The 12,561-nt window shown below is 50.9% G+C and overlaps 1 protein-coding gene across 2 annotated transcripts in view; it reads right to left on the minus strand.

Annotated features, from left to right (window-relative positions):
- Positions 1–891: 891 nt before the first annotated feature.
- Positions 892–12,561, minus strand: part of INPPL1 (inositol polyphosphate phosphatase like 1) — a 90,406-nt gene continuing 78,736 nt past the window's right edge. For both annotated transcript variants that reach the window (XM_079973373.1, XM_079973372.1), the window contains exons 24-28: positions 10,932–11,019; positions 10,005–10,163; positions 8,019–8,769; positions 6,501–6,634; positions 892–3,710 (exon numbers count right to left, since the gene is read on the minus strand). In XM_079973373.1, coding sequence (XP_079829499.1) covers positions 3,620–3,710; positions 6,501–6,634; positions 8,019–8,769; positions 10,005–10,163; positions 10,932–11,019 — 1,223 coding nt within the window. In that variant the 3' untranslated portion in view covers positions 892–3,619. The remainder of the gene's footprint in view (positions 3,711–6,500; positions 6,635–8,018; positions 8,770–10,004; positions 10,164–10,931; positions 11,020–12,561) is intronic.

Genomic DNA, 12,561 nt, shown 5'->3' on the forward strand with positions numbered 1-12,561 from the left:
TGAAACTGTTCTTAACCTGAAGCACCACTTTAGCTAATGGGGCCTCCTGCTGCCGCCGTGCCACCGGAGCACAATTTCCGTTCTCATCCTGAAGCAAAGTTCTTAACCCGAGGTACTATTTCTGGGTTGGCGGAGTCTGTAACTTGAAGTGTATGTAACCTGAAGCATATGCAACCCGAGATACCACTGTATGAGAAAATACAGTACAATGGCACCAGACATGGGGGTTCAGTTCCAAGGGTTTGTGTGTACAGTGGTACCTCAGGTTAAGTACTTAATTCGTTCTGGAGGTCCGTTCTTAACCTGAAACTGTTCTTAACCTGAAGCACCACTTTAGCTAATGGGGCCTCCCACTGCTGCCACACGATTTCTGTTCTCATCCTGAAGCAAAGTTCTTGAACACTATTTCTGGATTAGTGGAGCCTGTAACCTGAAGTGTATGTAACCTGAAGCGTATGTAACCTGAGGTACCACTGTACATGAAAATGGCATACAGTCAAGCCTTTGACCCTACCCCACAGCTAGCAGTGTCTTCCCAGAGTCTGTGTACTGAGTGGGCCTTGCCCATCGAGAAAGGAAGAGAGCTTAAAAGCTCTTTCCACATTGGGGAACCCCAGGGAAACCCAGGGCAAAAAGTGTTTTTAAGCTCTCCTCCTTGCTGGGATTTAACTTGCACAATTCCAACCAGCTGGCCTCCAACTGCGTACACCTGGAACTGTGCAACTTAAACGTCGTTCCTGAGAAGCGATTCATTCTGCCAATAAAAACGAGAGGAGGAAAAGAAGACAGCGAGATGCACTTCTTTAAGCAAACAAGCCCTTTTATTGCATCAGGATGGAGGCGGTGGCAAACTAAGGACATGAAATGCAAACACCGGGGTTTGTTTGGGGGGGGGGGGGAGACGGCAAATCATCGCGATTCCTGGTTCAGCCCACGAAACAGTAAGCGCATACAAAGTGTCCCAAACGACAATTAAATTAAAACATTAAAACAACAAGTACATCTATAAAATACGGCACAGTAGAATTTAGTAGGGTTAGAACTCACACCAAACGCTAATAATGAAAATAATGATAACTGAACCCACACCTGGGAGCAAATATCGCAGGAGGAACAAAACACACACACACAGAGAGATCCTTCATTTTAATTTCAGAGAGCTGCTCCTTTGCCGAGGTGTGAAAATGTCCCAGATGGTCTGTGGCAAAGCGAACGTAGGAGAACTCCCTCACCAGCAATATTATAAAGTAAGGCACTGGGGTATTAGAGCAATTACCCAAGGGGAAAAGTTGAGCAGAACCGAGGCTGCAACCCAGAACTTGCTTCCTGACTTCTGCAAGTCTGTCTTATTGTCAAGATCCAGGTCCCCGCCCTGGAACGGTCTAAGGAACGGTCTCCCTGCAGGCACCGAGGTTTGCATCCGTATGGGAGACAGGCATCGCATGAGCCGCTTTCCTCGGATCAAGGACAAAGAGTAAGCAAAACAAGGAAACTCCGTGGGAAGAGCTGACTCTGGTAAAAGACGCTGGGCTCAGGCGGCTCCCTGGGGAAAAGTGAGGAATACAACATCTCACTTGTACACCCCGGGTCACGCGTGTGTCTTCAAGGCCTGCAAAGGAAGGACCCCATGGAAGAAAGGCGGCAGGGGGCTGCTGACTCCAGCCCCAACCAATACACGCAGGGGCAGAGCCAGGAACCCTCGCCTGTTGACCTGATCAAGACACAAACCGTGCGGCGGGGAGAAGCGTGGGAGCCACTCCCCGGAGCAGTGTTTCTCAGACTTGGTTCCCCAGCTGTGGCTGGACCATAACTGTCAACCTTTCCCCCTTTTCTATGGGAAATTCCCTTATTCCGAACAGGATTCCTCGCAAGAAAAGGGAAAAGTTGACAGCTATGGGCTGGACTACAACTCCCATCATCCCTGACCACTGGTCCTGCTAGCTAGGGACGATGGGAGTTGTAGTCTAAGGCCAGCTGGGGACCCAAGTTTGAGAAACACTGCCCCAGAGCGACTGATCTTGCAGAGTATTGCCCTCACCTCTCTCTTTAGCAGCAGAGGTGAGCCGTTCTGCATTTGTCCCGCCTTGTGGAGGCATCCCATGTACCCCCATTGGCTGGCTCCACTTGATTGGCTGCTCTGGGATGTTGCTTGCTTACCTGGCCCCTGCGTTTGAAGGAGCTTCGCAATCTCCGCAAAGCACCCCTACAGGATTTGCCCGGCAGACTTTCTTGCCGGGGCAAAGCGAGGCTTTCATTTCACCCGGGTCAAAGACTCAAGTTTGGCACACACCGCTGCGCACATTTGCATGCGCATACAGGCTGCGGGCCTCAATGCCGACCCTCTGGAGGCTTCATCTGGGGCAAAAAAAACCTGGCTAGTCACCCCCACCCCCCAAGCTACAGCTCTGGCCTTGCTCAGACGTTTGGGGCTACCTGAGGTTATTTTGCAGATTGTCGTTCACGGGGCTGTGCGAAGAGCTGCAGGTAGGGTCTGTTTAAGGCTGAACGCTTAGAAAAGCAAGAGGCACATGAGCAAACACCTTGGGCTGCCCGGTGAGCCCCTGAAGATTGCATAATATTTCTCGGGAGGCAAGAAATAGCCTTGAGAGGAAGAAGAGGGAGGGCTCCCCCCATCGCCCCACTGAAGGCTGGTCACGGGAAGGAGACACCTTTCCAAGTGGGGCGATGCAACAAGAGCGTGACGCAGATCCTCTCTGGGAAGCAAACCAGGGCTGGAACCTCCCTTGGGCGCAAAAGTAATTCCCCAAGGCTTCTGGAGGGATTCCGGGGCAAGGAGAGATCTCGGTTTGCATTGCCCCAGAGAAAACCGGGCCTAGACAGCAAGGAGGCCAGAGTCAGGCTGAAAGGCCGGCGAAAGCAGTTCCTGGGTCAGAGAGAGACACAAAGCCAAGACGCACCCAGCAGAGCGGAACACAGCCGGCAGATTTGTCCCCACACCATCCACCCCCCCACCCCCCACCCCTTGGCATCAGTAAAAGGGGGCTGGGTGAATGGCGCTCAGGAACTCCCGCCCGAAAAACCAGAGTTGGAAGGAAGGAAGGAAGGAAGGAAGGAAGGAAGGAAGGAAGGAAGGAAGGAAGGAGAGAACATGGCTCTTTGAAAGGAAAAGCAAAACAAAACAAAAAGCAAGGATCCTTCTTTCGCTGTAATAAATAAGAATAATTTAACCAACAGCACAGAGAGGAGGTGGAAAGGGGTTGTGGGTGGAGGTGGGGGGGGGGGAGAGAAAGAGGAGGGGAGGGGCGTTTAAGGGTGCTGATCTGAAATGCTTAGCCTGGACCACTTGCGCTTTCCTGTTCCCCACCTGGGAGGGTCCCGATTCTTGCAGGAGCCAAGGAGGGGCGTGGAAGCGCCAGCGCTGGGTCTTCGGCAACCTCACAGTTGGCTCCAAGTCTCGGGGACACCTTTGGGGTGTCCGCCTGGCTCTGCAATCGTCCCTCCCCTCCGGGGGGCTGGAGGAGGGGAGACCTGCTCCTTGATGCTTTGCCAGCCGCCCCGACGTCTCACACGTGGCACAGGGTGGGCGAGAAGGAGAAGGGGCTCAAAACCAGAAGGAAGGAAGGAGGGGCGTCCTGGGGGGGGGGCAGGGAGATTCCGGCTACTTCCTGAGCCTCAGGCTCTCAAGGACAAGGCGCTTGTGCTTGGGGTCCATGACGCCAGCTTCTTCCAAGTCCTCGTCGGTGATGTCGCTGCAGGGAGCAGAGAAAGAGGTTCAGGGTTCAGAAACCAGGAGGTTGGGTGGGCTGAGGAGCGATGTCCACTGCGCCGCAAGATGCCATCCCAGAGAAAGGTCGGAAGACCCCCTGGTTCATGACTCAAGGGCCCCTCTGGGAAGGAGCCTCTTCCCATATGAACCACCTGTCTGGTACGCCAGCTGAGACCCTCCCTGCCCGCGGACTGTCTCGCCAGAGCAGTGCATGCTCTGGCTATCACTGAGAAAGATGGACCAAGTTTGGGCTGGAAGGAATTTCCTCCAAGCTCACCTGTAGAGAACGGATGCTGCACAGAGTGGGGAACGAGTGCCCCCCGGTGGCCAAAACAATGCTCTGCAGCACCTGAGAAAGCACACCCACTGATGCTGACACCCCCTCCCACCTCCATGGCTGGGACCCCTCCTCTTCTAATATCCCTCCAGGGATTTTCTCACATTCAATGCCAACCTCAAGCTCCCAGGCCTCACTTCTCTCCACTCCTAACCCAGGACCTCTGTTTCCATGCTCCCTTTCTACCAAGGTCTTATCTCTGATTTCTTTGGCTTGGAATCAACTTGATCCCCTTCCCCTCTTTCCTTTTTCTTTTCTCCTTCTGTGATGGAACTCCTATTTGGGGACTTCCCTGGATTTTTTCTGGCCCACGTAGGACCAGTCTGGATAGTTGGCCTTGGTGAAGACTTGGCGTTTTCATCCCCCAAAAAGTTTTTGATTTGAGTTTCCATTGAAATGAGGCTGTATTCCAGCAGAAGTGGCAGAAAAACATATCTAAATTTGTCTGGCAGGGCAAAAAGCCCAGAATAAAATTTAAGATATTAACTGACGCAAAAGACAGAGGGGGGTTTGCCCTGCCAGACTTAAGACTCTACTATTAATCGGCAGCTTTCTGCTGGTTGAAAGATTGGCTACTTCTTGAGAATACGGACATTCTGGACTTGGAAGGGTTTGATAATAGATTCGGTTGGCATGCATACATATGGTATGACAAGGTAAAAATTCATAAAGGATTTAAAAACCATATTGTTAGGAAAGCATTATATAATGTTTGGATTCGATATAAGGATTTGCTGGAAAATAAAACTCCTAGGTGGCTGTCACCAATGGAAGCTAAGGGGGTGAAAAAACTTAATATGGAATCTAAATGGCCAAGATATGGTGAAATTTTAGAGCAAGACAGTGGGAAAATTAAATTACAGAGTTTTGAGAAATTGAAGTCTAAAGTAAGAGATTGGCTTCATTATCATCAAATAATGGAGGTGTTTAAACAAGACAGGAAAATTGGCTTCCAGTTGGAGAGATCAAAATTAGAAACAGAATTGTTAGAACCCAATACTAAGAATCTATCAAGAATGTATAACTTGCTGTTGAAGTGGAATACATTAGATGAGACAGTTAAATCAACTATGATTAAGTGGGCGCAAGACTTTGGTCACGACATTATGTTTGCTGACTGGGAACAGTTATGGACCACCGGTATAAAATTTACGGAATGTAATGCCTTAAGAGAAAATATTATGAAAATGATTTATAGGTGGTACATGACCCCAGTCAAGCTTGCAAAAATTTATCACTTGCCCAATAACAAATGCTGGAAGTGTAATGCGACTGAAGGTACCTTCTACCACCTTTGGTGGACTTGCCCGAGGATTAAGGCCTTCTGGGAAATGATTTATAATGAAATTAAGAAGGTACTTAAATGTACTTTTCACAAGAAACCAGAGGCATTTCTCCTGGGCATGGTCGGCCAATTGGTGTCAAGGAAGGATAGAACGTTTTTTATGTATGCTACCACAGCAGCAAGGATTCTTTTAGCAAAGTATTGGAAGACACAAGAACTACCCACGCTGGAAGAATGGCAGACGAAGGTGATTGACTATATGGGATTGGCAGAGATGACTGGCAGAATCCGTGACCAAGAAAAAGAGACGGTGGAAGAAGATTGGAAGAAATTTAAAGCATATCTCAAGAACTGCTGCAAAATTAATGAGGGTTAAAATGTCAAAGGAAAGGAAAATATAGAATTACAGCTGTAACTGATTAAGTATGAGAATGGAACTAAAATAAGAAAATGTTATTATTTGATTGACGTGAGGGGTTGCTGGAAAAAAGTTTAAAACAGGATGCAGAAAAGGGGAGGTAAGGGGAAGTTTGGGAAGCAAGGGTTATGAAAAAGAGGTTTTGAAATTATACATGTCTATATGTTTTTGTTTGGTTTTTTGTCTGTGCTGTTTTGTCTATAATTTGTGTTGGAAAATCAATAAAAAAATATTTTTTAAAAAAGAAATGAGGCTGTATTTTAATGTTTTAATGTTGTCTTTTAATCTTGTTTTTAAGTTGCATTTCAATCAATTTGTTTTATATCGGGTGTTAGCCGCCCTGAGCCCGGTCTTGGCTTGGGAGGCGGGGTATAAATAAAAATTACAGTGGTGCCTCGCAAGATGAAATTAATCCGTTCCGCGAGTCTCTTCGTCTTGCGGTTTTTTCTTCTTGCGAAGCATGGCTATTAGCGGCTTAGCGGCTATTAGCGGCTTAGCGGCTATTAACAGCTTAGCGGCTTAGCGGCTTAGCAGCTATTAACGGCTTAGCGGCTTTAAGAAAAAGGAAACAAACTCACAAGAACTCGCAAGACGTTTCGTCTTGCGAAGCAAGCCCATAGGGAAATTTGTCTTGCGAAGCACCTAAAAAAACGGAAAACTCTTTCGTCTAGCGAATTTTTCGTCTTGCGGGGCACCTCTGTATTATTATTTATTATAAGGAAGGGAGATTCACCTGAGGAACTCCAGGTCGTCCCAGCCGTTGTGGATCAAGCCCTCCTCGTATTTCTCCATGCCAATCGCTCTCAGCCACTCGCCCACACTGGACTCACTCTGCCTGGAGCTGCTGCGGCCGTCCTGGCTAAGGGTCTGAGGGGCAGCAGACAGACAGACACATCAGACAAAGGAAACCGACAAGCTGGAAGGTGGGCAGAGGAGGGCGACTAGAGGATTGAAGGCCTGCAAGCCAAGCCCTGTGAGGAATGGTTGAAGGAGCTGGGTATGTTTAGCTTCGACAAGAGGAGACAGGATAGCCATCTTCAAATATCTCAAGGGCTGTCTCATGCAGCTGCAGGTGATTGGAGACCGAGAGGGAGTCTTGTTCTCTGGGCAGACCCACCGCCCAGACTTGCACCCTGGGGAGGTCACTCCGGTCCTGCTAATGCAGCAAAAACAACACAGGAGGCAGCAGTTATTAGTTTCCAGTCTCTGCAGCCACAGCAGGTGCTGTGATTCTCCAGCGATTTGAGTTCACCCCCGGAGGCGCGCTCCATTGTCTCTCTTATTTGTCCATGCCTACACTGGTTTAAGGATGTGATTTTGTTTTCAAGTTTTAGTTACGTTGTTTAGTTTGTTTTTAGACAGCACACCGCCCCTTGATTTCTGAAATATTAAGTAAAGGTAAAGGGGACCCCTGACCGTTAGGTCCAGTCGTGACCGACTCTGGGGTTGCGATGCTCATCTTGCTTTATTGGCCAAGGGAGCCGGCGTACAGCTTCTGGGTCATGTGGCCAGCAGGACTAAGCCACTTCTGGTGAGTCAGAGTAGCGCATGGAAATGCCATTTACCTTCCCGCCGGAGTGGTGCCTATCTATCTACTTGCACTTTGACGTGCTTTCGAACTACTAGGTTGGCAGGAGCAGGAACCAAGGAACTGGAGCTCACCCCGTCGCGGGGATTCGAACCACCGACCTTCTGATTGGCAAGTCCTAGGCTCTGTGGTTTAACCCACAGTGCCACCCGCGTCCCCTTCTGAAATATTAAGTGGTATCAAAATGCTTTTACAGAAAGGGAGGGAAAGAGAAGAGGAGGAGAGATGCACACGAGGTTTTACGGCATCGCTAGTGCCTTTTTGGGAAGCCAGGGCAGAAATTCAGTGCTGGCAAATATTGATCCTGATGAGATCTTCAAACCCTGTCAGTCCTGGAGATTTCCCCATTTCGCTTTGGGTCCAAGGGTGAAGAACATCTGGGGCAATTTGGGCCTTGCTGGCCAGAGGGCCTAACACCCCCTTTCCCAAACTCCCCAGAGCTGCCTCTCCCGACCCTCGCCCAACTTCTGCTTGCTCTTCTGTCCCTGTTTCCAAAGAAGAAAGTGGATTCTGCAAGTTGCATCTCTATTTCCCAAGGACTCCACCCCTCTCCCACTCATTTTGATTTGGGGGGGGGCTGATTCCCCAATGGGCACAGCGCACCCCCCATTTGGCAGGGGGACCTCCCTCCCTCTTCCCCTCCTCCCCACGCCCAGAGTGTACCTCTTCTGCCAGGTCTTCCTCGATGCTCTCACGAATGGACCGTGGCGGGAAGGCGATGGGGCGGCTGTAGTCGGGATGCAGGCACCGGTGGTGAGGGAGATCCAGCCTCACTTTGGTCAGGGGGTGTGCCGGGGGCCGCCCTGACTGCTCCCTCCCCAGCGCGCCGCCGTTGCTGCCGCCGGCATAGTCCACCTCGCTGAGGGTCTTGGCCATCTGGAGGACGGAGCAGGAGCGGTCGTCCAGGGGACCCCCGGGCCCCTGGGGGGCATTGGGGGGCTCCATCAGAAACCCCGGCCCCAGGGAGGGAGCCGGCCTGGGGTGCACCTTGGGGGGCTTGGCCTCCAGGGGCTCGCTGAAGGCCACGGTCGCTCGGGCCTTGCTCGCTCCGTGCTCTTCCACCCGGGTCACTGCAGGTGTGTAGAAGGATTCCCCGGAGACGTCAAACTCCACCAACTTGGGCAAGGGGGGTGGCGGGAAGTCGGGGGGCGGCAGGTTGAGGACCCCTTGCTCCTCCTCCTCTGAGCTCTCCTCCGCCCGGCAGGGGGGCTGCTGCGGCCGCCGGTGCTCAGCCTGGATGGGCACCGTGATCTGGACTTTGTTCCTGGGGGCGGGGGGCTTGGCCGCAGTCACCGGGGGCAGCTCTGAGACCAGCAGCTGGTGCGGGACCCCCTCCAGGACGTAGTAGGCCGGGTTGTTGAAGCTGTTCTTCAGGGGGGGGCCGTCGGGATCCGTGGGGGCGTCCGGCCTGGGCCTGGGCAGGAAACAGGAGGGACAGCCGAGACAATTAGGAACAAGACGAAGCTTTTTCATCCGATAATTTTATTTCTGTGCTTAGGTCAATGCAGGAGTCTCCTTGGACCAATTAGCAAAACCAAGTCTCCTTGGACCAAAGCAATCACTTTGCACTGTGACAATAAAAGGTAAAAGGTAAAGGACCCCTGGACGGTTAAGTCCAGGCGAAGGTGACCAGGGTACGGCGTTTGTGGGATGTAATCCTCTGGAGCAGTCAAGTACAACATCCCTTGTTTGCCTAGAGTGGACATGCAGGGGATGTTGGTCCAGCCAGTCAAACTTCCTGTTCCTCCTTTGCATGTGACCGATAGGTGGGCATGACCTTTCCAAACCTCGTAAAAGGCCAAGTCATGCAGCCATCTTCCCTTTCTTTCTCTTTTTCATCCTGCCTGCTTCCTGCTTCACCTGGACCGCACTCTCAGCCAGCAGTCCCTGGGCTATCTCCCATATGGGGTAAACCTATTTGTACATATTTGTAACCTTAAGCCTAAAGTCTGCCTTCAGGAATCAATCACACTGTGCTTTGCCTGATCGTGAGTAAACTTCTTTTTGTTACTTATGAACAAGACTGTTCTGTCTTTATTCTTTTAAGGAGGGAATCAAAGGGTCTTCCCAGAAATAATAGAACTTAAGAGATTCTTAAGAGAGTTAGGAAGGATAATACTAATCAACATATCCTCTCCTGTTACCCCGCAACATTCCCACAGCGTTCATCTCACTTCAGGCCAAAGGAGCTGGCGTTTGTCCACAGACAGCTTTCCGAGTCATCTGGCCAGCATGACTAAACCGCTTCTGGCACAACAGAACACCGCACGGAAGAGCGCACGGAAACGCTGTTTACCTTCCCGCCACAGTGGTACCTATTTATCTACTTGCACTGGTGTGCTTTTGAACTGCTAGGTTGGCAGGAGCTGGGACAGAGCAACGGGAGCTCACCCCGTCGCTGGGATTCGAACCACCAACCTGATCGGCAAGCCGAAGAGGCTCAGTGGTTTAGACCACAGCGCCACCCGCGCCCCCAACCGTGATAATGGGCAGGTAGCTACATTAGCTGCTGAGGACCAGGTGTGAGTCCTTGGTCAATTTGGGACACTGCTGGTGACTTAATTCGCTTCCCTTGCTGTGGTGGGTTCACCCCTTTCCTGAAGACCCAACATTTGCTATGATTCCACGATCCATTCGCAGGTCACTCACCTGCCCTGAGACACCTCGTCTCTGGAGGTGCCGCGATGGGGAGCTGGCGGGCGACTGGCTGTTTGGGTGCCGGGCTTCTCCAGATCATCTAAGAGCTTCCCAACGGGGCAGGCGGCCATTGCTGGGGTGTCCCCAGGGGAATGTTTGCGCCCCACAGATCTAGCGGATAGAAAGGTTTGAAAAGACACAACGATCAGGCCTTTAGGCCTGGAAGGCTGCCTGAATCTCTTTCCTTATCACACTCCTGAGGAACGTGAAGAATGTAAGAATTTCTAGCTGCTAGGTCAGACTAAAGGGCCACAGGGGCCAAACAGGGGCCCCCGTGGGAGCCCCACACGCAGGGCCTGAGCAGAACAGCAAAAAGCTGGTCAACACCGGCTTTTATTTTATTTTATTGTTCAGCAAGACTGGACACTTATCAAAAAATATCTGCAAGTGGTTGACTTAAAATGGCGATTGCATGCAATGGCACCCTTTGAAAGCTGGGCACCCAAGCCTCTTAAAAATGTAGCAGTGTGGCGCAGTGGTTAGAGTGTCGGACTAGGACCTGGGAGAGCAGGGTTCAAATCCCCCACATGGCCATGAAGCTCACTGGGCCAGTTACTGCCTCTCAGCCTAGCCTGCCTCGCAGGGTTGCTGTGGGGATTAGAGAAGGAGGGGAGAACCGCGTATGCCAAGCTGAGCTCCAAGGAGAAAAAGGCGAAATGTAAATGCAATAAACAAATAAATGCACAGTACCCCAGTCCAGTCTTTGCCTTTCAAGGAAACTGGGAAGAAAGGGAGGCAGGCCACCAGGTTTTGCTTTTAAAAAGGAAAGAGGTTTTGCTCTGCTGCTTTGATCCCGCCTAGCCATTGCAGTTCCTGTCCTGGAAGTTGCCCCTCTTCTCCCCAGACTGCTTCAAGGCAGCCCCGCTCCCAGACTCTTACTTGGTGTAGTCAAGGTTGGTCCGCGTTGCTGCCGGCTGGAGTTTCCCTTTGGCAGCTCCCGTCTCGTCCTTATCAATGCTGATCCATTCTGTGGGGAGGGAAGGGGAACAGGCTCTGAGTGCAGATCCAAGCCTGGCGTGGACCTCCCCGCCTTGCAGTAGATCAAGGCCGTTTGCACAAAATACATTTCTCCAAATCGGAATAAAACTGGGATTGGCACAGGGCTGATAAAATTGAAGAACGTTAAGAAGAGCCTGCTGGCCCAGCCCAGTGGACCATCTTAGTCCAGGATCCTGTTCTCACAGCAGCAAACCAGATGCAGGATTCGAACACAGAGCAACTCTCCTCTGCTCTGTTTTCTAGAAACTGCTATTCCGAAGCATCGTTGCCTCCGACTGTGGAGGCAGAGGAGCAGAGGCATCTTGGCTAAAAGCTCTCTCCTTCCCTGAATCTGTCCCATCTTCTTTGAAAGCCCTCTCATTCGGGGGCATCCCTGCCAGTGGGGCCAGGATTGGCCTATGGGATGGAGGCCCCCCACCCTCTGCTTTAGAGGTTGACCCACCCAGCAGAACAACATTACGTTCGTCGTCATCAACTGGGTTTCACACTCATCACCAGCAGCGTTGCGTAGTTCTGGGCCGGGACCTGGGAGAGGTCAGGGTTCAAATCCCCACAAAGGTCAGTGGGTGACCTCTGGGGCCAGTCCCTGCCTCTCAGCCTGGCCTACCCCCCAGGGTTGTCACGGGGATTAAATGAGGAAGGGGGTGAGCCACAGGCGCTCCTTAGGGGATATAGATGCAATAAATTATAACAAATTACTGTTATTATCAGCATCGTCTTCTTTTTTTTATTATTAAATGCTTTATTGGTTAACAGCTTTATAACAGAAATGTTCAATGGATGTTGAAAACAAAATAAAGGTAAGGTAAAGGTACCCCTGCCCGTACGGGCCAGTCTTGACAGACTCTGGGGTTGTGCGCCCATCTCACTTAAGAGGCCAGGGGCCAGCGCTGTCCGGAGACACTTCCGGGTCACGTGGCCAGCGTGACATCGCTGCTCTGGCGAGCCAGAGCCGCACACGGAAACGCCGTTTACCTTCCCGCTGGTAAGCGGTCCCTATTTATCTACTTGCACCCGGAGGTGCTTTCGAACTGCTAGGTTGGCAGGCGCTGGGACCGAGCAGCGGGAGCTCACCCCGCCGCAGGGATTCGAACCGCCGACCTTTCGATCGGCAAGTGCTAGGCGCTGAGGCTTTAACCCACAGCGCCACCTGCATCCCCTTGAAAACAAAATAGAAGAACAAAAAATAAACAATCGTTCATTCCTTAACTGATACTTGCCTTGTACATCAACTTGTAATTAAATTTAACATGACCTCCAATCTTCCCATTGTGTTCCCGAATTAAATTCCTTAAATTTGCACTCTTAACTTCCTTTTCTCCATGTTATTTAGCTTACTATAAAATTTATTTTATAATGTCCTATTTGCACACCGAAGTTCAATCAAAACCTGTCAGCAGATTAATATTTTGACAATGTTCTTTTACACAGACTCTGTATAGTCCCACTCTCCGATAATTTTTCCATCAGTTAACGTCTCGTAGCATTGCTGATAGTCTCACCAACTCAG

Source organism: Podarcis cretensis (genome assembly GCF_951804945.1).
Source record: "Podarcis cretensis genome assembly, chromosome: 4".
Lineage (NCBI taxonomy): Eukaryota > Metazoa > Chordata > Lepidosauria > Squamata > Lacertidae > Podarcis > Podarcis cretensis.